The sequence below is a fragment of the Hyperolius riggenbachi genome, chromosome 4 (genome assembly GCF_040937935.1).
Source record: "Hyperolius riggenbachi isolate aHypRig1 chromosome 4, aHypRig1.pri, whole genome shotgun sequence".
Taxonomy (NCBI): domain Eukaryota; kingdom Metazoa; phylum Chordata; class Amphibia; order Anura; family Hyperoliidae; genus Hyperolius; species Hyperolius riggenbachi.
Window position 1 is genome coordinate 193725575 of NC_090649.1, and position 26042 is coordinate 193751616.

Sequence of the window (26042 nt, forward strand, 5' to 3'; positions counted from 1 at the left end):
AATGGGGATGCAAACTTTGAAAAAAAAAATAATTATGCTGGCCACAAAAGTGATGGAAAAGATGTTTCAAGGGGTCTAACACCTGGAGGGGGGCATGGCGGAGTGGGATACATGCCAAAAGTCCCCAGGAAATATCTGGATTTGACGCAAAGCAGCGTTTTAAGGGCAGAAATCATATTGAATGCTAAATGACAGGCCTAAAGTGCTTTAAAACATCTTGCATGTGTATACATCAATCAGGTAGTGTAATTAAGGTACTGCTTCACACTGACACACCAAACTGTTCACTGAACAGAACAGGTATGCAGTGGCGGGTTCACTAAACAGGTATACAGTGGCGGGTCCACTGAACAGAACAGGTATGCAGTGGCGGGTCCACTGAACAGAACAGGTATGCAGTGGTGGGTTCACAGAACAGGTATGCAGTGGTGGGTTCACAGAACAGGTATGCAGTGGCAGGATCACTGAACAGGTATGCAGTGGTGGGTGGGTTCACAGAACAGGTATGCAGTGGCAGGATCACTGAAAAGGTATGCAGTGGTGGGTGGGTTCACAGAACAGGTATGCAGTGGTGGGTTCACAGAACAGGTATGCAGTGGCAGGATCACTGAACAGGTATGCAGTGGTGGGTGGGTTCACAGAACAGGTATGCAGTGGCAGGATCACAGAACAGGTATGCAGTGGTGGGTTCACAGAACAGGTATGCAGTGGCAGGATCACTGAACAGGTATGCAGTGGTGGGTGGGTTCACAGAACAGGAATGCAGTGGCAGGATCACTGAACAGGTATGCAGTGGTGGGTGGGTTCACAGAACAGGTATGCAGTGGTGGGTTCACAGAACAGGTATGCAGTGGCAGGATCACTGAACAGGTATGCAGTGGTGGGTGGGTTCACAGAACAGGTATGCAGTGGTGGGTTCACAGAACAGGTATGCAGTGGCAGGATCACTGAACAGGTATGCAGTGGTGGGTGGGTTCACAGAACAGGTATGCAGTGGCAGGATCACAGAACAGGTATGCAGTGGTGGGTTCACAGAACAGGTATGCAGTGGCAGGATCACTGAACAGGTATGCAGTGGTGGGTGGGTTCACAGAACAGGAATGCAGTGGCAGGATCACTGAACAGGTATGCAGTGGTGGGTGGGTTCACAGAACAGGTATGCAGTGGCAGGATCACTGAACAGGTATGCAGCCAGGAAAAGCTAAGCCTAACTAATCTTTCCCTATGAGAGACAGACAGCAGCTCACCCTACTCTCTCTAATGCAGGCACACGAGTGGCCGTAATGGCCGCCGCTGCCTGCCTTATATAAGGGGGGTGGGGCTCCAGGGGCTAGTGTAGCCTAATTGGCTACACTGGGCCTGCTGACTGTGATGTAGAGGGTCAAAGTTGACCCTCATAGTGCATTGTGGGGCGAACCGAACTTCCGGAAATGTTCGCCTGCGGGAGGCGAACGCGAACCACCGAAGTTCGCCGGGAACCGTTCGCCGGCGAACCGTTCGGCCCATCTCTACTTGGCATCTGGCACTTTGCACTTTGCACGTTTTTGCACGTGGCACTTTGCACTTTGTACGTGATTGCACGTGGCACTTTGCACGTGGCACTTGGCGCTTGGCACCTGGCACTTGGCACCTGGCACTTGGCACCTGGCGCTTGGCACTTGGCACGTGTTTGCAAATGGCACTTTGCACGTGGCACTTTGCATGTGGCACTTTGCACCTGGCACTTGGCAGCTGGCACTTGGCACGTGTTTGATCTTTGCACCTGGCACTTTGCACGTGGCACTTTGCACATGGTGCTTTGCACGTGGCGCTTTGCACGTGGCACTTGGCACGTGGCGCTTTGCACCTGGCACAAGGCAAATGGCACTTTGCAGGTGGCACTTGGCACTTTGCTCATGGCACTTTGCAGGTGGCACTTTGCACTTTGCACGTGTTTGCACATGGCAAATGGCACTTTGCACATGTTTGCATGTGGCACCTTGCACATGGCACTTTGCACTTGGCACCTGGCACTTTGCACGTGTTTGCACATGGCAAATGGCACTTTGCACATGGCCCTTTGTACATGGCACTTTGCACTTTGCACATTTTTGCACATGGCACTTTGCACGTGGCACTTTGCACGTGGCAATTGGTGCTTGGCACCTGGCACTTGGTGCCTGGCACTTGGCACCTGGCACTTGGCACCTGGCACTTGGCACGTGTTTAATCTTTGTATGTGGCACTTTGCACGTGGCACTTTGCACATGGCGCTTTGCACGTGGCGCTTTGCACGTGGCGCTTTGCACGTGGCACTTGGCACAAGGCACTTTGCACGTGGCACAAGGCAAATGGCACTTTGCACGTGGCACTTTGGACGTGGCACTTTGCAGGTGGCACTTGGCACTTTGCACATGGCACTTTGCAGGTGGCACTTTGCACTTTGCACGTGTTTGCACATGGCACTTTGCACATGTTTGCATGTGGCACTTTGCACATGGCACTTTGCACTTGGCACCTGGCGCTTGGCACTTGGCACGTGTTTGCACATGGCAAATGGCACTTTGCACGTGGCACTTTGCACGTGGCGCTTTGCACGTGGCACTTGGCACAAGGCACTTTGCACGTGGCACAAGGCAAATGGCACTTTGCACGTGGCACTTTGGACGTGGCACTTTGCAGGTGGCACTTGGCACTTTGCACATGGCACTTTGCAGGTGGCACTTTGCACGTGTTTGCACAAGGCACTTTGCACATGTTTGCATGTGGCACTTTGCACATGGCACTTTGCACTTGGCACCTGGCGCTTGGCACGTGTTTGCACATGGCAAATGGCACTTTGCACGTGGCACTTTGCACGTGGCACTTTGCACGTGGCACTTTGCACTTGCCACCTGGCACTTTGCACGTGTTTGCACATGGCACTTTGCACGTGGCACTTTGCATGTGGCACTTTTATCTTTGCACGTGTTTGCATGTGGCACTTTGCACGTGGCACTTTGCACTTGGCACTTTGCACGTGTTTGCACATGTCAAATGGCACTTTGCACGTGGCACTTTGCACTTTGCACGTGTTTGCACATGTCAAATGGCACTTTGCACATGGCACTTTGCATGTGGCACTTGGCACTTTGCACGTGTTTGCACGTGGCACTTTGCACGTGGCACTTTCCATGTGGCACGTGACGCTTGGCGCTTGGCACCTGGCACTTTGCACCTGGCACTTGGCACGTCTTTGCACGTGGCACTTGGCACCTGGCACTTTGCACGTGTTTGCACATGGCAAGTGGCACTTTGCACGTGGCACTTTGCACGTGGCGCTTTGCACGTGGCGCTTTGCACGTGGCACAAGGCACGTGGCACAAGGCATGTGGCACAAGGCATGTGGCACTTTGCAAGTGTTTGCACATGGCAAATGGCAATTTGCACGTGGCACTTTGCACGTGGCACCTGGCACTTTGCACGTGTTTGCACATGGCACTTTGCACGTGGCACTTTGCATGTGGCACTTTTCACTTTGCACGTCTTTGCACGTGGCACTTTGCACGTGACACTTTACACGTGGCACTTGGGGCCTGATTCACAAAGCGGTGCTAACAGTTAGCACGCTGGTGAAAAGCCCTTTATCATGCCTAAACTCAGTTTAGGCATGATAAGTTTAGCTGTGATAAGTTTAGGTGTGATAAGTTTAGGCATGATAAGTTTAGGTGTGATAAGTTTAGGCATGATAAGTTTAAGCACCAACTGCGTTAGCACCACAGTGCACAGCTGATCAAAAGTTTTGCGCTAGCAAAGTCTGGTGCACATCGCATAGAGTTTAATGGCGCTGCTTTGCGTGCGGGACTTTGCACGCTATCTACACTTATCTAAACTTAGCATGCCTAAACTTATCACACCTAAACTTATCACACCTAAACTTATCACGCCTAAACTGGCTTTTCACCAGCATGGTGCAATGGTTATCACGCCTAAAGTCTCTAACTGGGTTAGCACCGCTTTGTGAATCGAGCCCTTGGCATCTGGCACTTTGCACGTGTTTGCACGTGGCACTTTGCACTTTGTATGTGTTTGCACGTGGCACTTTGCACGTGGCACTTTGCACGTGGCGCTTGAGACGTGGCACTTGGCACTTGGCGCTTGGCACCTGGCACTTGGCATCTGGCGCTTGGCACTTGGCACGTGTTTGCACATGGCAAATGGCACTTTCCACATGGCCCTTTGTACATGGCACTTTGCACTTTGCACATTTTTGCACATGGCACTTTGCACGTGGCACTTTGCACGTGGCACTTGGCGCTTGGCACCTGGCACTTGGTGCCTGGCACTTGGCACCTGGCACCTGGCGCTTGGCACTTGGCACGTGTTTGCACATGGCAAATGGCACTTTGCATGTGGCACTTCGCATGTGGCACTTTGCACGTGGCACTTGGCACCTGGCACTTGGCACGTGTTTGATCTTTGCACGTGGCACTTTGCACGTGGCACTTTGCACATGGCGCTTTGCACGTGGCGCTTTGCACGTGGCGCTTTGCACGTGGCGCTTTGCACGTGGCGCTTTGCACGTGGCGCTTTGCACGTGGCACTTGGCACGTGGCACTTTGCACGTGGCACAAGGCAAATGGCACTTTGCACGTGGCACTTTGGACGTGGCACTTTGCAGGTGGCACATGGCACTTTGCACATGGCACTTTGCAGGTGGCACTTTGCACGTGTTTGCACATGGCACTTTGCACTTTGCACATGTTTGCATGTGGCACTTTGCACATGGCACTTTGCACGTGGCACTTTGCATGTGGCACTTTTATCTTTGCACGTGTTTGCATGTGGCACTTTGCACGTGGCACTTTACACTTGGCACTTTGCACGTGTTTGCACATGTCAAATGGCACTTTGCACGTGGCACTTTGCACGTGTTTGCACATGTCAAATGGCACTTTGCACGTGGCACTTTGCATGTGGCACTTGGCACTTTGCACTTTGCACGTGTTTGCACGTGGCACTTTGCACGTGGCACTTTGCACATGTTTGCACGTGGCACTTTGCACGTGGCACTTTGCACGTGGCACTTTCCATGTGGCAGGTGGCGCTTGGCGCTTGGCACCTGGCACTTAGCACGTGTTTGCACATGGCAAATGGCACTTTGCACCTGGCACTTTGCACCTGGCACTTGGCACGTCTTTGCACGTGGCACTTGGCACCTGGCACTTTGCACGTGTTTGCACATGGCAAGTGGCACTTTGCACGTGGCACTTTGCACATGGCACTTTGCACGTGGCACTTTGCACGTGGCGCTTTGCACGTGGCACAAGGCACGTGGCACAAGGCACGTGGCACAAGGCATGTGGCACAAGGCACGTGACACTTTGCAAGTGTTTGCACATGGCAAATGGCACTTTGCACGTGGCGCTTTGCACGTGGCACAAGGCACGTGGCACAAGGCACGTGGCACAAGGCATGTGGCACAAGGCACGTGGCACTTTGCAAGTGTTTGCACGTGGCACATGGCACTTTGCACATGGCACTTTGCACTGGGCACCTGGCACTTTGCATGTGTTTGCACATGGCACTTTGCATGTGGCACTTTGCATGTGGCACTTTTCACTTTGCACGTGTTTGCACGTGGCACTTTGCACGTGACACTTTGCATGTGGCACTTTTCACTTTGCACGTGTTTGCATGTGGCACTTTACACGTGGCACTTGGCATCTGGCACTTTGCACGTGTTTGCACGTGGCACTTTGCACTTTGTACGTGTTTGCACGTGGCACTTTGCACGTGGCACTTGAGACTTGGCACTTGGCACCTGGCACTTGGCGCTTGGCACCTGGCACTTGGCATCTGGCGCTTGGCACTTGGCACGTGTTTGCACATGGCAAATGGCACTTTGCACGTGGCCCTTTGTACATGGCACTTTGCACTTTGCACGTTTTTGCACATGGCACTTTGCACGTGGCACTTTGCGCTTGGCACCTGGCACCTGGCACCTGGCACTTGGCACTTGGCACCTGGCCTTTGGCACCTGGCGCTTGGCACTTGGCACGTGTTTGCACATGGCAAATGGCACTTTGCACGTGGCACTTTGCATGTGGCACTTTGCACCTGGCACTTGGCACCTGGCACTTGGCACGTGTTTGATCTTTGCACGTGGCACATTGCACATGGCGCTTTGCACGTGGCGCTTTGCACGTGGCGCTTTGCACGTGGCACTTGGCATGTGGCACTTTGCACGTGGCACAAGGCAAATGGCACTTTGCACGTGGCACTTTGGACGTGGCACTTTGCAGGTGGCACTTGGCACTTTGCACATGGCACTTTGCAGGTGGCACTTTGCACTTTGCACGTGTTTGCAAATGGCACTTTGCACATGTTTGCATGTGGCACTTTGCACGTGGCACTTTGCACGTGGCACTTTGCTCGTGGCACTTTGCACGTGGCACTTTGCACGTGGCACTTTGCACTTTGCACGTGTTTGCATGTGGCACTTTGCACTTGGCACCTGACACTTGGCACCTGGCGCTTGGCACTTGGCACGTGTTTGCACATGGCAAGTGGCACTTTGCACGTGGCACTTTGCACTTTGCACGTGTTTGCACGTGGCACCTGGCACTTGGCACCTGGCACTTGGCACCTGGCACTTGGCACGTGTTTGCACATGGCAAGTGGCACTTTGCACGTGGCACTTTGCACGTGGCACTTTGCACGTGGCACTTTGCACGTGGCACTTTGCACGTGGCACTTTGCACTTTGCACGTGTTTGCACGTGGCACTTTGCACGTGGCACTTTGCACATGGCACTTTGCACGTGGTGCTTGGTGCTTGGTACTTGGCGCTTGGCACCTGGCACTTGGCACTTGGCACGTGTTTGCACATGGCAAATGGCACTTTGCACGTGGCACTTTGCACTTTGCATGTGTTTGCACGTGGCACCTGGCACTTGGCACTTGGCACCTGGCACTTGGCACGTGTTTGCACATGGCAAGTGGCACTTTGCACGTGGCACTTTGCACGTGGCACTTTGCACGTGGCACTTTGCACTTGGCACCTGGCACTTTGCACGTGTTTGCACGTGGCACTTTGCACATGGCACTTTGCACGTGGTGCTTGGCGCTTGGCACTTGGCGCTTGGCACCTGGCGCTTGGCACCTGGCACTTGGCACTTGGCACTTGGCACGTGTTTGCACATGGCAAATGGCACTTTGCACGTGGCACTTTGCACTTTGCACGTGGCGCATGGCACTTGGCACCTGGCACTTTGCACCTGGCACTTTGCACGTGTTTGCACGTGGCACTTGGCACCTGGCACTTGGCACGTGTTTGCACATGGCAAGTCGCACTTTGCACATGGCCCTTGGTACGTGGCATGTGTTTGCACGTGTTTGCACATGGCACTTTGCACGTGGCACTTTGCATGTGGAACTTTGCACGTGCCATTTTGCACATTGCACTTTGCACGTGGCACTTTGCACGTGGCACTTTGCACGTTTGCACGTGGAACTTTGCACGTGGCACTTGGCACGTTGCACTTTGCACGTGTTTGCACATGGCAAATGGCACTTTGCAGGTGGCACTTTGCACGTGGCACTTTGCACGTGGCACTTTGCATGTGGCACTTTTCACTTTGCACGTGTTTGCATGTGGCACTTTGCACGTGGCACTTGGCACCTGGCACTTGGCACTTTGCACGTGTTTGCTCATGGCACTTTGCTCGTGGCACTTTGCTCGTGGCACTTTGCACGTGGCACTTTGCACGTGGCACTTGGCTTGTGGCACAAGGCACGTGGCACAAGGCAAGTGGCACAAGGCACGTGTTTGCACATGGCAAATGGCACTTTGCACGTGGCACTTTGCACGTGGCACTTTGCACGTGGCACTTTGCACGTGGCACTTGGCATGTTGCACTTTGCACTTGGCATGTGTTTGCACATGGCAAATGGCCCTTTGCACATGGCACTTTGCACGTGGCACTTTGCATTTTGCACGTGTTTCACATGGCACTTTGCACCTTGCCCTTGGCACTTTGCACATGGTACTTTGCACTTTGGACGTGTTTGCACGTGGTACTTTGCACTTGTTTGCACTTTGCACTTTGCATTTCGCACTTGGCACCTGAACTCAGAACTTCCTCTGTGCTCTAAAAGATAAGCAACAACATAATAACCTGTAAAGAAAAACATTTCTATGTTACAGCTGATACATATCCTGAAATAAATCTGCAGTGTGTCTACTTCATGCTTTCATGGAAGCAGACATAGGGTTAACATCCTGGGTTTACAAATTAGCTGCTCTGCCAAAGCAGCCAGCTGACTCAGTTGTGAGATCAATTTACAGTTGTGATTAGTCAAGGATGAGGTGGAATTAGACAGGCTAAGCTGTCCAAATACATACAGGGTGCATTTATCTGTTTTCCTTCTGTCCTGTGAGTTCCACTTTAAAGAGACTCTGAAGACACTTAAAAATGGGTTTTTACCTTTTATTTATGTTAAGCATGTTTGCCCCTATTAAAACACCGCTATCCCGCGGCAGAACGAGGGTTTTTTACCCCCCAAATCCCCTGTGCCAAATCCAAAACTTTCTTGGTCGTGGATTTTGCTGCTCATGAAGGAAGAGCTTTCGGCTGTAGCTCTGCCTCCATGCGCGTCCATCAGCAGTGGATCTCCGCCTCTCCCCGCCCCTCTCAGTGAAGGAAGACTGAGAGGGGCGGGGAGAGGCGGCAATCCGCGCTGATGGACGCAGGTAGAGGTAGAGCGGCAGCCAAAAGCTCTGCCTCTATGCGGAAGGAGCCCCACAATGTGCCCCAGGGGATTTGGGGGATAAAAAACCCTTGTTCTGCTGTGGGATAGCGGTGTTTTAACAGGGGCAAACATGCTTAACATAAATAAAAGGTAAAAACCTGTTTTTAACCACTTGCCGACCAGGGGATTTTTCAATGATCAGTGCTGCGTGCGCTCTACAGCACCGATCAGGAGTGCAGCAGGGCGATCAGACTACCCCCCTTTTTTCCCAACTAGGGGGATGTCCTGCTGGGGGGTCTGATCGCCGCCGGCGGCATTTGCTTAGCGGGGGGGGGGCTCTTCAAAGCCCCCCTCCGCAGCGTTCTCCGCCGTCTCGCCGCTCTCTCCCTCTCCCTCCCTGTGAGCTGCGCAGGACGGATTTCCGTCCTGTGCATTGAAGGATAGGCTTCAGCCTATCACGTGCTGGCGATCCCTGGCCAATCGGAGGTCGGGGATCGCCGATCTGCCTTACAGCGCTGCTGCGCAGCAGCGCCGTATGATGTAAACAGCGGGGATTTCTTCCCCGCCTGTTTACATTTTGCCGGCGAGCCGCGATCACGGCTCTCCGGCTGTTCACGGAGACACCCTCCGTGAACTGACATGGAAAGGCCGATCGAGCCGCCGTTTCCATGGTAACCCGCAGACGACCAGTTTACGCCAATCGGCGTTAGCTGGTCGTCAAGAGGTTAAATTGGCTTCAGAGTCTCTTTAAGCTGGACTTTTGTTCTTAACCTGTGTTTCTTTATGAAAGGAAACACATTAATTTATTTGAAATTGTACATCAAATTGCATACACCATTACATAAATGAGCTTTGCTGACACAGGGGCAGGAGTGCTACAGCCTGAGCCTACAACCAGACTACAATGGTTTTTGACTCTGAGACACATACACAAACAAGGGTAGCTATGCTCATTATGCTGGGACTTAAATAGGGAAAAAAAACAGGTGTTGAGGCTTGTGGTTAATTTACATGCAAACAACCTCTGCCCATTGCACTTATTAAATATACATAAATTAAAATACATTTTTCATTTATTATTCCAGATGATTTAAACAGAAATGTAATCGTGTTCTTACATTTTGGTGGTAACTATTACTGCTATAATTGACATTAAAGGGAATCTGAAGTGAAAATAGACTTCAGAAATAATGCATTGTGTGTATAGTACAGCTAAGAAATTGAGCATTAGTAGCAAAGAAACAAGCCTTATTGTTTCCAGTACAAGACGAGTTAAGAAACATCAGTTGCTAGCTATGCAAAACTGCTTCTATGAGCTCTCCGACCCAACTTGGATCAGAGACAGTCCTATTTTCTGAAGCACCTATACATCAAAAAAAAAAAGTGAGAGGCAGTTTTAAATAAGGTTTTACTGCTGGGAAGTTCAAATGGCCATTAGCTCTGCTCTGTTTCATAGTGTAAAATACAGAGTGTGGTTTGTTGTAATTGCAAATATGACAGAATGATGCAATGTTGTTAAAAAAAAAGATATATACCGTAACTGAAAATAAAAATATGAGACTCTTTACTTTCCTACTAATGTTCTATTCATTATTTGTACTTACCATACAATTCATTATATCATAAGTATTTTTTCGCTTCAGTGTCACTTTAATGTAATATTATTCATCTTTCTAACTGTAGATACGTTGTTTACGAGTACAGAAAATTACATATGTCTGGAATACTCAGGAAAAAGAATTTCTGAAAATTGGGTAAGCTTATATTAACTTCCTATGAAACGATGTATGATGAATTTTCACTTTTAAGTATTACATTTTCAATACGTTTATTTTCCAGCATGTTAGAAGAGGAATACTCTTGTGCAGATATACATAACATTTTTAGCTGTGGATTCACTCAGCAGGAGCAAGAAATGCGGTAGGTCTTTAAATATATATAAATACTAGTGACCTTAGCTTAGGTCTGTCATTGTCACTGACGCACGCATGCGCTGGCATGGCCACGTGCGCACACTTACCTGCCGTGTGCGTGCATTCACTCGCTGCTCGCGCAGAACCCGCCCACCCGGCCCCCTGGTCCATCCTGCTCCTGTCCCACACAGTAGTGCAAAGCAGGGACACACACACACAGGGAAAGGACGCAGAGATGCAGGAGTTTTATTTTATAGGATAGATATATTCCCCTTTATATTAAATAGGTAAAAGACAAAAATCCCATCACTTATACAGACTGTTGTTGACATAATCTTGCACATATATAAACAGTGGACCCCTGAGAAACATGAAATTCCAGCCAAAAACCACTTCTTATAATTCAAATATGAGCAGTGTTGCGCCTATTTGAAAATCAGCAGCTGTGCAGGAATGAAGGCTTCCCAAATGCTCTCTAATAAATAGAGAAAAATATTAATAGTGATTCAGACAGCGCTCGGTAGATAATTAAAATCTAATTTATTCACTAATAAAATTACAACAGTATCACAATAAATTGATTCGCTCAAAGAGATTCTGTAATGCTATATACTGCGTTATCATCTGCGGTGTTTAAGAGCATAGCAATGCATCCACACATTTACACACCTGTTACATCCACCAACCTACTGCAATAGGTAAAAATAGGAAAAAAAATAAAAAATATGTGCACAATAAAGGGTCTATTTCCACTACACGCAGATTGGGTGCAGAATGGATGCAGATAAACTGACTCCAATGAATGCATATGGGAAAATCTGCATCAGAAAAATCGTCTTTAGTGGAAACACGCCTATAGAAATTCATTGGAGTCAGTTTTTCTGCATCCATTCTGCATCCAATGGAAATAGGCCCTAATATTGAGTTATTTCGGTTAACCTCCCAGGCGGTACGCAGATGCAGCGGCTGCGTCCGCGGGAGGGATTTCTGTTAATAAAAAATGTTTTCTATTTGTTAGCAAGCACTAGGCTAGCTAACTGTGTCCCAAGTCCCCCGCCACCTCTCTGACCCAACCCCCGATCGCCGCCGGCAATATTTACCCGTCCGCGATCCCGCGAGAGCCGCAGCTTCACCAATGAGCTTCACTGTCGCTATGGCGCCGATCGGACATGACGTCATGATGTCATGCGCAGTCCCGATCCTCCCCATAGTGAAGCCTGGAGGTGATTGGGAGGCTGCGCCATCGCGGGATCCCTGGGGGGGTACGTATACCGGCGGTGATCGGGGGTGATCGGTGGGGACCGGAGGGACTTTGGGCACATGGTTAGCTAGCGAAGTGCTAGCTTAACCATATAATACACTTTTTTTTATTTTTATAAAATCCTCCCGGGGCCATGTGATCCACGGCGGCGGCTAGCCCGACACTGTGTCGGGCTTACCACCATGGAGGTTAAAACAGATTGATGTACTTAACCAGTTTAGCTTTTTGGACGTGACTGTGTGTGTGTGACATCACTAGGGATTAGCCAATCGCTCCACGTATCGGAAGGTACGCCTTCCTTTCTCAAAGTTGGCTACGGGTTGGAGGTGGTATGGTTTTTAAAGGGACTGGGAGCACTTAATGATCAATCAATGATCGGTTCTCCCCCCTTTCTTTCAATGATCAACTTATTCAATTGCATAGAGTTCCAGGTCTTTATTCAGGCCAGATGGAATTAAAGTATTCAAACTGTAGATCCAATATGTTTCATGCCTCGACATCTCCAATATGAAGTCACCTCCCCTCCATGGTCTCTTCCCTTTTTCTATAGCGCAGAATTTTATTCCCTTAAAGGAACAGTTATGCTCTTGTTTGTAGTGCACTGATAAAGGATGCTTCTTATTCCCTTTAGACATATTAGCACAATGTTCCCCTAATCTTTCTCTTGAAGGGCGCTTTGTTCTGCCCACATATTGCCTATGACAAGGACATATCAAAATGTAAATGACACCCGTAGTGTCACAGTTCATTACATCTCTAATACAAAAACTTTGATTGTCACTGGCAAACCTGTTTCTACGTTTAAGAAGGAATTGCACTAGGTTGGCCGATTTCGATGCAGAAGCACAGACACTACAAATGAGATTTGAGGAGATGGGTTATCCCCTTGACACCATTTAAGGTGCTAAGGAAAAAGCCAAATGTATTTCTAGACAGGACCTAATAGAAGAAAAAATGCAAATAAAAAGTACAATAATGAATATCCAAATATGGTACTGAATTACTCCTCACAAGCAATAAGGGGGGGAGAAGATTGTAGGTAAACACTGGCAGATCCTAAAGAAAGATTATCTACTTCTATATTGCCTGAGCAACCCAGAATGATTTTTAAGAGATCTAAGAATCTTGGTAGCATCCTAGCTCCAACTGTGAAGAAACACTTTGAGAAAAATAAGTCAGGTCATTGTAAGAAATGTGGATTTTGGAGGACATGCAGGGAAGCAGGTTTATCAGTTGAAAGAGTGAATGAAGTTACATCCACCTCAAACAATGAGATGTGACACTACGGATGTCATTTACATTTTGACATGTCCTTGTCATAGGCAATATGTGGGCAGAACAAAGTGCCCTTTAAGAGAAAGATTAGGGGAACATGCTAATGTGCTAATATTTCTAAAGGGAATAAGAAGCATCCTTTATTAGCGCACTACAAACAAGAGCATAACTGTTCCTTTAAAGGAATAAAATTGTGTGCTATAGAAAAAGTGAAGAGACCATGGAGGAGAGGTGACTTCATATTGGAGATGTTGAGGCATGAAACATACTGGATCTGCAGTTAGAATACTTTAATTCCATCTGGCCTGAATAAAGACCTGGACCTCTATGCAACTGAATAAGGTGATCATTGAGTGCTCCCAGTCCCTTTAAAAACCATACTACCTTTGACCCGTAGCCAGCTTTGAGAAAGGAAGGTGTACCTTCCGATACGCGGCAGCAATTGGCTAATCCATAGTGATGTCACACACCAGCGGGGAAGGAGGTGTGGACCTGCAGCGCTTGCCGCTTCACAGGAGACTGAGTTATCACTGCGGCTAAATCGGCAGTACAGCCCCTGTCATCATCCCATTGGAGCTGGGCAGGCTTGCCCGAAACTGCTGTGACCGTCCAGTGGTTAGTCTAGTCTCTCCTGCATAGCTGCCAGCTCAAATACAGCTGTTGTAGTGGCTTAATAGCTGGTGGCAGACTGGCAGCAGAAGATTTGTTCTGTGTGGACCGTGGCGGCTGGCGGTGGGTAACACAGACAGCAGCAGCAGGAGGCGGAGGTAGATGCAGCTATTGTAGTGGCGTAATAGCTGGTGGTGGCCTGCTCATCCACCATCAGCTCCATCACAGGCTCGGCGTCTTTTTCCTCCAATTTGCTCCGCCGACCCTGCTGGAAAATGGCCGCTACACGCTGCTGCGCCTCTGCAGCGTGACTCCCCCAACAGCTGGACGGCCAGTGGCTAGCGGCGGAATGGACACTGACGCGACAGAACTGCTGATGGTGGTGGCAGTGCTGCTCCCTCTCCTCTTGGCCTTGCTGCCCCTCCCCCGGCTGCCAGTGCCAGCAGACATAGTACAATTTATATTTGATGAATGTCACCAGATGATGTGGGGTACTATTACTACTTTATTAAAATTGGGGTTCTCTTCTTGGACTTTAAACTTTAAAGAAAATCAGTGGTGGATAGTAGCACAGTAATAGTACTTCACCTAATGGAGTGACAGACAGCAGAGTAGAAGACAGTGCACAGTAACTGTCTAACTGTCACACTGACTCACCACAGCAGCACTGAAGTAATCTGTAGTAAGCCAACACAGTACTAATTAGCAGTACTAACTACACAATAACACAGTAATCCTATTACCTAAACTATACTGTAGCTAAGGCAAATAGCAGGCCAGCAGCAGCCCTGGTCTGTGCACACACAGGACCTAACTAGCAGCTGCTGCAGTACAGAATCGTGCAGTACAGCTTCGGCTGGGAGCCCTCTGATTGGCTCAATTACGTCATGGACGACCTCTTCGTGGTTACGATACCCGGATTTGGATACCTGAACTAAGTATCCGTCCGGATTCCGGATACCTAATAGGTATCCGAGTTAGCTCGGATAGTGCATTCAGGATTTATCCAGCTCTCTGGAATCCGGATCCAAGGTCGGATACCGAAAAAACGTTTGGATATCCAGGTAGTTCGGCTCACAGTGCTTATTACACAAACAGCGTTAGTTCACGTGAAATGCGCATGTGATCATACGATAACCTTCACTTATCACGTGAACTAATGTGCACTTCATTTGGCTGGATGAGCAGAAAGCTGCCCTAATTGCCTCTGGGTAAGGGGGATGGGACTGTGATGTGTGTAAGCGCATAAGGAGTGTTTTTTTTTGTATGACAGTTAGGGAGGGAGATAAAAAAAAGTTTATTTAGATAGCTTCCAGAGTCCTTCAGCGTCCCTGCATGTTAACCACTTGAGGACCACAGGTTTATATCCCCTAGTGACCAGGCCATTTTCACAATTCAGCACTGCACAGCTTTAACAGTTTATTGCTCACTCATACAACTTACCACACAAATGTATCATTTGATAAAGAGCGGTTTGTCCGCTCGAAACGGTGACAGTCCGTCGTGCTGAGAAGACCTACACTGCAAAGTAGACATGGTTCCTGTCCAAAAATACCCTCTGTCCACAGCGTGTAGCAAGAGCTATATTACAGAGCTGTAAGGCACTGTAGTTACATCCTGGTTGAGCTTTCGAATGTCCTGGCTGTATTTGTTTACATCTTGGAAGTAAATAAAAACGACTACCTGAATCGACAGTGCTGGTCATGCAATTTGTTTGGTATTGAAGAAGTCTGCCTAAGCCAGATAGACTAGACCCTGCACGACAATAGCGAGTGTGGAGTGCTGTCTAAGACAATTACCACACACAAAAAAACAAAAAAAAAAAGACATGAAAATGAATCAAGGAAAGGTAGTAAAGTCAAATGTAACATCCTCAGGGACAATTTTGACCTTTTTTTTTTTTTATCTCACTATATGTGGAAAAGAGTTTTATATGCATAGGATTAACAGATAAAACGTTAAAACTTACAAGAAACATACCTAAAATCTAAATGCTCAATTTCTCCTTTAATTTTGAAAAATTTAAACTCCAATTAGAAATTGCTCACATCACCAAATCATACATGTGCTTCACCATCATTTCTCATGAAAGATGATTTATGGACAAGAAATTGAGAATCTCAAAATGACTGACTTTGTACTGATGTAATATTTTTTTTATTTATGAGCAGAAAACAAATTTGTGGTTTGAATAGAATTGATGTAGAAGTGACCCCTATCTTGAAGCTGCTTTTCAAAGAGGTATGAATTCACTTTCATTAACAGAAATTGCCTTGAAAAATGGAAATCAACATACTAATCTCATATGAGTAATATATACCTAAGCTTTATGTGTTCTTTTCAATATTTCAAAGATACTGAAGGACAATAAGCGTTTCATTTAAAAATGATTGTTAACATTAGGTATGGTCAGAAATGCTGATTCCGCAGAAATTCAGATTTCTGCGAATGCCGTTCTCCGATTTTTCAATTACTTTTTGCATCCTCTGATTGGCTAAAAACTTCTGAGTTGACTTGGACCAGTGAATGCAGAATTTTTCCGCAGTAATAGGAATACCATGGACATTTTAGGCCAATCGCAAGACTCAGGAATACTCTATAGTATCTGAGTCTTGTGATTAGTCTAAAATTACCACAGTAATCTGACTTTAGTGGAACAATTCTGCATTCTCTGATTGGTCCAATGCTTCTGAGTTCTGTGATTGGGCTAAAATTACCAAGTAGCAGTAAATCAGATTTCTGCATGAAATTGATTTTCAAGTTCCTATTTCCGATTCCCAAGTTCCGATCCCAAATGCCAATTTCTGATCGGAAATGCGGGAATATCAATTCCACAATATCTGAATCTGAGCATCCCTAATAAACATATCAGATCACTTCATGTGAGAGGAATACGGAGGTTGCCAACTCCATGCCCTAATAAACAATGCCCGTTGTATGACCTCTGTGGTGATGCTCTGCCTCTAATCAGTCACTGGCCCAGAATGAACATGCAGATCAGATGATTTGACTTTGGTCTGACTCCACTGGCTGCATGCTTGTTGCAGGTGTGAGATGCAAAATTTCAGCACTCGTTAGGCGCAGAGCTAGGACAAGGTCCACCAACATCCAAGGCTGAGACACCAAAGTGCGCCCATCTATCCCTCCCACCCCAGCCATCACACACTGATTGCTATTAGACTAAGAAGCGCCCCAGGGCCCCCAACACCTTAATATCTAGTTATCTGGCTTGCAGTCACTGCCCTGTATCACCTTTTCGTATTTCTCTCTGCTTCCAACACAATAGGGGAATGATAGTTGAGTGAGTTGTGGGCCCCCTCCTACACTGCACCCTGAGGCTGGAGCCTCTCTCGCCTCTGCCTCGGCTCAGCCCTGGTTAGGCGCCTCAAAGGCGCCTATTAAAATGTTGGGATAAGTATGAAATTTAAGCACCAGTGGTGTCTGATAAATATCGGTCATGGGGGCTGCCTGCAATGAAAAATGTGGCTACAAATTGCAGGGGCTTGCCGATTTTTAATTCCAGGCGGCCCTGCGCCTGCAATTTATCAGATACGTGGGTGCCCATATTTCACACTTATACTAATATTTTCAGTGGACACCTATGATGGTTTTTGCACTGGATTTGTGGCATGGGAGCATTAGGCATTGTTAGGGGAGTGGTTAAGGTTAGGCATCAGTAGTGGGAGGGTTCAGTGTGAGAATAGGGTTAGGTTTAGCTGTAGTTGTACTTCAGGCTCCCTGTTATATCACCTACGATCTGTACAGTGAAATTGCAAAACAAATCTGTTAGAGGTAAAAGTATAAAAATGAAAAACATACAATACACTGGTTGCATTAGTGTGCATACCCTTAAACTAACATTTTGTTGAAGCACCTTTTGATTTACTTACAGAATACACTCTTCTTGGGTACACATGTGCTATAAATTAAAGAGACTCTGATTAACCCCATTTAAAAGTTTAGCAGTCCCAGTAAGTTTTTTTTTTTTCTGACATTTAGGCCCCCATACACATTTATCTGAATTTGTGTGCATCGAGCGGAATTGTGATTTTCCATTTGTCAAACATTTAATGTATTACAATGGCATTGCGTTTACATGCATTTTTTTCATGTGTTGCGATTTTTCTGCATTTGGTGTTTATGGCATGTATAGGAGCCTTACAATGAGTCAATGGCCCAAGATCCTCTTCAGTATGACACTACACTTTAAAAATGTGTTTTCCCACAAAAATTTTTAATAAATAATATAATTTGCTCAAAAATGATAAGACATTTTTGAAATTGTTTTTTTCTACATGTTCCCAAGTGTATCCTTGATATACATACCATGTTTGGTGTCAATATCATGTATTGTCAATCAACCACGAAATTCAGCCCCAAAGACTGTTGCAATTTTGCAAAATTCAGATTCGCTCATCCTTACACCATCAACAGTGTGGCATGGTGAGGGCAGTATCCTGATTTGGGTTGCTTTTCTTCAGCTGGAACTTGGGCTTTAGTCAAATTAAAGGGAATTATGAACAGTTCCAAATACCCCTTTTGGTCCATAATCTACAGGCATCTGCTAGAAAGCTCGACAATAGCAATGCTCGGCTACCCCCAATCACAGATTCAAATAAATCCGGCCACGGCGGTCCCAAAATCCGCATAAGACGTGATTGTAATCCGGATTTGAAACTGACTTACGAATTCGACTCGTATTTTATCCGTGATTGCCTGTAAAATCCGTGATCACAGATTAGACTTTAACATTAATAGCAAAGCCCCCATACATGCTACAATTACCAAATTTGCATAGATTATAAAGGTGATTAGTGGCTACAATGTAAAAAAAATAATTCAAAAAGACCTAATAGTTTTTGAGAAAATCAAATTTAAATGTATACGATTTTCCTTTTTTGAACCTGTAAAATTGATTTTCTCAAACTATAAAGTCTTTTTGAAAAAGCTACTGAGGTAATGGTGAGGGAATCCAGTGCTGTAGTTCAGCTACTGTGTAGCTGAACCCAAGTTAGCGGTGGCCAATTTGCAGCTTGGATAGTAGCTGTTCTGCTGTGTTTTGAAGCTACAAATACATTACAAAAGTGATGCAGGAGCAGCACAAACGTGGTATGAATACAATGCTAGTTGTAGTTGTGGTGTACTCATGTACACTTGCCCTAAATGAGCTATGTAGTTATGCCACCTCTGACATCTAGAGTCCTGTTGCACAGATGGTTACAAGTACATATTTAATGAATAGCTGTGTTGAATTATGTTCTTCTTGTGTTCTCTAGAGTTGTCCCGAATGGTTTGGCCGTGAACATCGGTGGTTCGCGTTTGCGTCGAAATGCGAACTCTATGGCGAGTTCGACCCACCCCAATGCTACATCATCGGGCTAAACTTTGACCCTCTACATCACAGTCAGCAGACACATGACAGCCAATCAGGCTGCACTCCCTCCTGGAGCCCCCCCCCATATTAGGCAGCTGCGTCGGCCATTATCTCACTCAATGTTGCTGCAGTAGTAAGAGGAGGGAGAGGAACCTGCTGCAGAGATAGGGAAAGCTTAGTTAGGCTCTTGTAGCTTGCTACTAGCTGATATTTGTTGTTGAAAAGCACCACAAAAAGAGCTCTTTTCAGAGCTAATGTTCTTGTGAAGTGGGTTTTTTTTGTGTGTATGTGTGTGTGTGTGCCACTGACACTGCATTATACAGCCCTGTGTGTCACAGCTGGCCCTTGCTAATTGCTATACTGTGCCAGGCCCAGCACATTCAGTGCCTACCTTTTTACTGCATCTGTGTGTGAAAGCTGTACATTTTTAATACCAGTCCGACCGTGCATACCTGCTCATGTTCACTGCACCTGCATGACAGCACGCAGTGTTATATACCAGTCACTGCATAACTGTTCACTGCACCTGTGTGACTGCACATTGTTATACCAGCAGTCACTGAATACCTTTCACTACATCTGTCACTGCACATTGTATTATACCTGGGAGTCAGTGCATACCTTTCACTTGAATGGATGGCAGACTTGCCCTCCATAACAGATTCTCGTTAAAGGCAAGTGGTGTCATCTCTGGCACACAGCGTTGGGTCAAGGGTCCATCTGACCACAGATGCCTGGTCTGCAAAGCACGGTCAGGGCAGGTACATTACTTATACAGCACATTGGGTCCTTTCTTGGGTGTGTGGTGGTAGCCATATCTCAGGCTCCCACTCTGGATCAGAATTGAACCCTGATTCCCCAGCCATTACCCATGGTCACCATGGTGCAGAAAGTACCAAAGTGAGTTGACCACACAGTTGAATGAATGGCAGACTTGCCCTCCATAACAGAGACCCATTACAGGGTTTCAAGTGTACTCATCATTATACAGGGCCTCGAAAGAGTCCTGTATTGTTATTTTTCATCACTACCTCCCCGGGTCAGGACTTGTGTGCCATGCCTGCTGCCTTCCTTGGACGTGTGGTGGTAGCCGTTTCTCAGGCTCCCACTCCGGACCAGAATTGAACCCTGATTCCCCGGCCATACCCTTTATTTAACAATGGTAGAGAAAGAACCATCGACAGTATGAGCAGCGATGAACCCTTGGACTACTGGGTGCGCAGGCTTGACCTGTGGCCAGAGCTGTCACAGTTTGCCATCCAACTTCTGGCTTGCCCTGCCTCAAGCGTCCTAGAAAGGACCTTCATCGCAGCTGGAGGCATTGTCAGTGAGAAGAGAAGTCTCCTAGGTCAAAAAAGTGTTCAGTGCCTCACCTTTATCAAAATGAATGAGGCATGGATCCCGGATGAGGAGATAGACCCTTTGAAACATCTTTTCCATCACTTTAGTGGCCAGAATTAGTGTTTGCAGTTTTGAAAGTTTGCCTGCCCACTGAAGTCTATGGCGGTTCGAAAAATTCGCCGGTTCACAAACTTTTTTCGCATGTTCACGTTCGAGGTTCGCGAACCAAAATCGGAGGTTCGAGACAACTCTAGTGTTCTCCTGGAGGATAGCGTTAAACACTGTATAAACACTACATATTTACTGATTTTTCTGTATTGCTTTCACAGGTTTTAAATCCATTTTATATTTTCCAAGCCTTCTCTCTGAGTCTTTGGTTTGCTACAGGTTACACAGAATATGCAGCAATTCTTGTTGGCATTACACTCCTTTCCATTGTGGCCACAGTCTACTCTCTCAGGATGGTGGGTATCTTCACTTTATATATTAATTTACATCAATAAGTTTGGATTCTATATATGTAAGTGCTATTTATGATATTTATTTTTTTGTATTTTCATTTCTTTTCCAGCAATCTGTTAAACTAAACAAGATGGTAGCATCACATAACCATACAATAGTTACTGTTCTCAGGAAAAGTGGGGGTGAGTTGAATTTTGCATAGTACGTCAGACAAATGTTTTCAGACAGGCTTTTATAATGGGGAGAGCAAAACAAAATATTATCTTGTGTGGTGATGCCCATTCATAATACCATCAGCAAACTGAATTCTGATTCTTCTGACATTCTGATTCTGGAGCCAGGGAATTGACAACGTAAGAATCAGTGTTGCAGCAGGAAGCAATGGAGTCACCATTGAGCAATGGTACTCACACACAATACTTTGGGCAAAATACTTTGACTAAGATACTTAGATCCAATATATTCTTGATAATTTAATGTGACTACAGGGGTAGGGCACTAATATATTTGCAAAAAGCGTGTAATAAGAATTTGAACCAATAATGTCACGGCATATTTCATTCAACTACCCTCTACATGACCGTTTCCTTGTGTTTTTATATTCCCTTTAGTCTACCTAGGACAGTGATGGCTAACCTTGGCACTCCAGCTGTGATAAAACTACAAATCCCATCATGCCTCTGCCTCCCCGAGTTATAGTTAGAGCTGTCAGAGTACTGCAATGCCTCATGGGACTTTTAGTTCCACCACAGCTGGAGTGCCAAGGTTAGCCATCACTGACCTAGGAGGACAGGATAGCAGGCATCCTGTCCATCCTGTGCTCATCTTATGCATAGTGGATTTTTGCCAGGCTTAGATGGATTGCTGATCCTAAGAACTTACATATCATGGGATGATCTTCCAGGGGGAATGGAAAAAAGTGCCATAATGAATGCAAAGAAATGATTCATTTTCCAGCTAGGAAGAAGGCAGATGTGATATCAATGGAGTATCCAAGATGACTGCCAGAGCATTTCCAATAGTTTCCACCAGAGGATGAGAAAATTTACAGTACACAATTAAAAAAAAAAATGTACAATGTGACTTTTGCTTTCTACAGTAGGGTGGAGGCACACATTTTAAATATGGGATAACGTTTACTACATTTTAAATATGGCCAATGTTTGGTGTGCTACATATGTGGGGTAATGACTGCTGCATTTTCTTGTGAAGTAATGGTCGCTGTATTTGCCATTCAAGGGTCATAATTACTTGATTTTTGGGGTTATTGGTTTTGCATTTTGGAATTTTGTGGGCTCATGAGAGAGAGAGATGCATATAAAGGATAGATAGATAGATAGATAGATAATGTGTTCACAAGCAAGATATACACTGCCATGAAAGGTCCTCTAGGTTGTGTTTTCCTCCAGGACAAAAGAAGGTTCCAGTCCACCCTTGTGAGTGCCTTACCTTAACCTCCATCCTGATGTTAATCCTTTCCTGATGCCTAACCTTATCATTCCAACCCTACCAACAAAACCTAGATCGCTCCTATCCTCTTTCCTCATATCTCACCTATGTTCATGTGCGAACATCCACCCCTTATCTATTTTTATGCCCCTATTTCAAATATCCTGACCATTAGATACCCATATATCCCTCATGTATCCCCCAGGCTCCACATCAGCTCTTCAGGCCATCATCTATCCACTAGAGCTTATTATTTTAATTATTGTTTATATGGTGCCAGTGACCAATATCTTCCCTAGTGCTGTACAAAGTACAAAGCAGACAATAGTGGGGAGCAAAGGTACATAAGTAGTTCAACACAAAATACAATCAGGATATCCAGCAACACAAGTACAAATACATACATAGTTTATGTGTAGTTTGAACTATTACCAATACTGGCGGAACATGTTAATTTCATAAAGTACAATAAAAATAGGAAACACTAGGGAGAGGGTCCTACCCTTGTGAGCTTGAAATCTAGATAGTATTGGGAAGGAGACAATAGGGGAGCAGATGAAGGGATGTGTCATACTCGGAGTCCTGTTCAGCATGGTCCTCCTGGTCGTCTGGCTCGGCGTCTGGTTCATGCATGTGCCAGTGCTGCTCGTAATGGAAAAATCGATGCTTACGAATCATTACGCGTAATTTTACGCTATTACGCATTACGGAATTACGCTTACGGCGTAGACATTTATCTACGGTTCAAGTCTGTAATTACGCATGGCCCTTACGCAATTACGCGTAAGAATACCGTAGTGTAGGTTGCTACGTTATTGCCTTACGCATAATTTCCTACTAGCAATTAATGCGTAAGGCAATGCTCCCAAGCGGAAAAGTTGACGCATGGATCAATGTTAGGTAGCCGCCGACTTTAAGGGTTAATAGCAAAGCCCCCTTAATTGCGGAGAGCCTCAAATTTGGAGAATATATTAAGGAGATCAGAAGGAATAAGAGGAAATTTTTTTTTTTCAAAAAGACCTTATAGTTTTTGAGAAAATCGATGTTAAAGTTTCAAAGGAAAAATATATACATTTAAAAACCCGCCGACTTTAACGGTTAATAGCAAAGCCTGCTTAAAATTTAGGAACACCAAATTCCCAGGGTATATTAAGGGGATCAGTGGGAATAAGAGGAACATTTTTTTTTCAAAAAGACCTTATAGTTTTTGAGAAAATCGATTTTTAAGTTTCAAGGGCAAAAATGTCTTTTCAATGCGGAAAATGTCAGGTTTTTTTGCACAGGTAACAATAGTGCATTATTTTCATAGATTCCCCCAAGTGGGAAGAGTTTTACTTACTTCGTTCTGAGTGTGGGAAATATAAAAAAAAAACGACGTGGGGTCCCCCCTCCCAGACCTCTTTAACCCCTTGTCCCCCATGCAGGCTGGGATAGCCAGAATGCGGAGCACCGGCCGCGTGGGGCTCCGCACCCTGACTATACCAGCCCGCATGGTCCATGGATTGGGGGGTCTCGGAAGGGGAGGGGCAGCCAAGCTTTCCCCTCCCCCTCCGAGCCCTTGTCCAATCCAAGGACAAGGGGCTCTTCTCCACCTCCGATGGGCGGTGGAGGTGGAGGCCGCAATTTCCTGGGGGGGGGGGGGGTTTCATGGTGGCATCTGGGAGTCCCCTTTAAAAAGGGGTCCCCCAGATGCCCACCCCCCCTCCCAGGAGAAATGAGTATAGAGGTACTTGTACCCCTTACCCATTTCCTTTAAGAGTTAAAAGTAAATAAACACACAAACACTTAGAAAAAGTATTTTAATTGAACAAAAAACATAACCACGAAAAAAGTCCTTTAATATTCTTAATTAACCATTAATACTTACCTGTCCCTTTAAATAAATGATCCCTCGCAATATCCTCGGAAATGTTCTATCAGTTACAATGTAACAAAGTTATTACAATGTAACAACTTTGTTACATTGTAACTACGCCGCACCCGACGTCACTCGCCGCTCAGCCGCCGCATACACTTAAGCGTCCGTGAAGGACGCTAAGTCCCCGCCGGCTCCCGCCGTCCACCCCGCCCACATCTGTCACCCACATGTCACCCACATGTGGGTGACATGTGGGTGACGTGGGAGAGGCGGGGAGGGCAGCGGAGCCGGCGGAACTTAGCATCCTGCACGGACCCGACAGAGCTCTGAGCTATATAGCTCAGAGCTCTCTAAGCATCTTTGTATTTGGGCTCCAAGGAGCCCCATTGGTCCTTAGCAGACCAATGGGGTTCCTTCAAATCAGAAGGTCTGCTAAGGACCAATGGGGCTCCTTGGAGCCCAAATACAAAGATGCTTAGAGATCTCTGAGCTATATAGCTCAGAGCTCTGTCGGGTCCGTGCAGGACGCTAAGTCCCGCCGGCTCCGCTGCCCTCCCCGCCTCTCCCACATCTCCCCCACATGTCACCTACATGTGGGTGACATGTGGGTGACAGATGTGGGCGGGGTGGATGGCGGGAGCCGGCGGGGACTTAGCGTCCTGCACGGACGCGTAAGTGCATGCGGCGGCTGAGCGGCGAGTGACGTCGGGTGCGGCGTAGTTACAATGTAACAAAGTTGTTACATTGTAATAACTTTGTTACATTGTAACTGATAGAACATTTCCGAGGATATTGCGAGGGATCATTTATTTAAAGGGACAGGTAAGTATTAATGGTTAATTAAGAATATTAAAGGACTTTTTTCGTGGTTATGTTTTTTTGTTCAATTAAAATACTTTTTCTAAGTGTTTGTGTGTTTATTTACTTTTAACTCTTAAAGGAAATGGGTAAGAGGTACAAGTACCCCTATACTCATTTCTCCTGGGAGGTGGGAGGGGGGATGGGTATCTGGGGGACCCCTTTTTAAAGGGGACACCCAGATGCCACCATGAACCCCCCCCCCCCCCCAGGAAATCGCGGCCTCCACCTCCACCGCCCATCGGAGGTGGAGAAGAGCCCCTTGTCCTTGGATTGGACAAGGGCTCGGAGGGGGAGGGAAAAGCTTGGCTGCCCCTCCCCTTCCGAGACCCCCCAATCCATGGACCATGCGGGCTGGTATAGTCAGGGTGCGGAGCCCCACGCGGCCGGTGCTCCGCATTCTGGCTATCCCAGCCTGCATGGGGGACAAGGGGTTAAAGAGGTCTGGGAGGGGGGACCTGTGCAAAAAAACCTGACATTTTCCGCATTTAAAAGACATTTTTGACCTTGAAACTTAAAAATCGATTTTCTAAAAAACTATAAGGTCTTTTTGAAAAATTTTTTTTTCCTCTTATTCCCACTGATCCCCTTAATATACCCTGGGAATTTGGTGTTCCTAAATTTTAAGCAGGCTTTGCTATTAACCGTTAAAGTCGGCGGGTTTTTAAATGTATATATTTTTCCTTTGAAACTTTAACATCGATTTTCTCAAAAACTATAAGGTCTTTTTGAAAAAAAAAAATTTCCTCTTATTCCTTCTGATCTCCTTAATATATTCTCCAAATTTGAGGCCCTTAGCACTTAAGGGGGCTTTGGTATTAACCCTTAAAGTCGGCGGCTTTTTTATATTATACGGGAGCGTAATATTACGCGATTACGGCAGACTGTGTAATTTCAATAGGAGTTTACTGTCTTACGCGTAATTTGTTAC

At 46.4% G+C, this 26042-nt stretch overlaps 1 protein-coding gene across 2 annotated transcripts in view; it reads left to right on the plus strand.

The window, feature by feature from the left end:
* The window catches only part of LOC137571676 (probable cation-transporting ATPase 13A4), a 293811-nt gene that overhangs the window by 129155 nt on the left and 138614 nt on the right, over window positions 1-26042 (plus strand). For both annotated transcript variants that reach the window (XM_068281174.1, XM_068281175.1), the window contains exons 4-8: window positions 10395-10465; window positions 10551-10631; window positions 15941-16010; window positions 20814-20948; window positions 21056-21128. In XM_068281174.1, the coding sequence (XP_068137275.1) occupies window positions 10395-10465; window positions 10551-10631; window positions 15941-16010; window positions 20814-20948; window positions 21056-21128 (430 nt within the window). The remainder of the gene's footprint in view (window positions 1-10394; window positions 10466-10550; window positions 10632-15940; window positions 16011-20813; window positions 20949-21055; window positions 21129-26042) is intronic.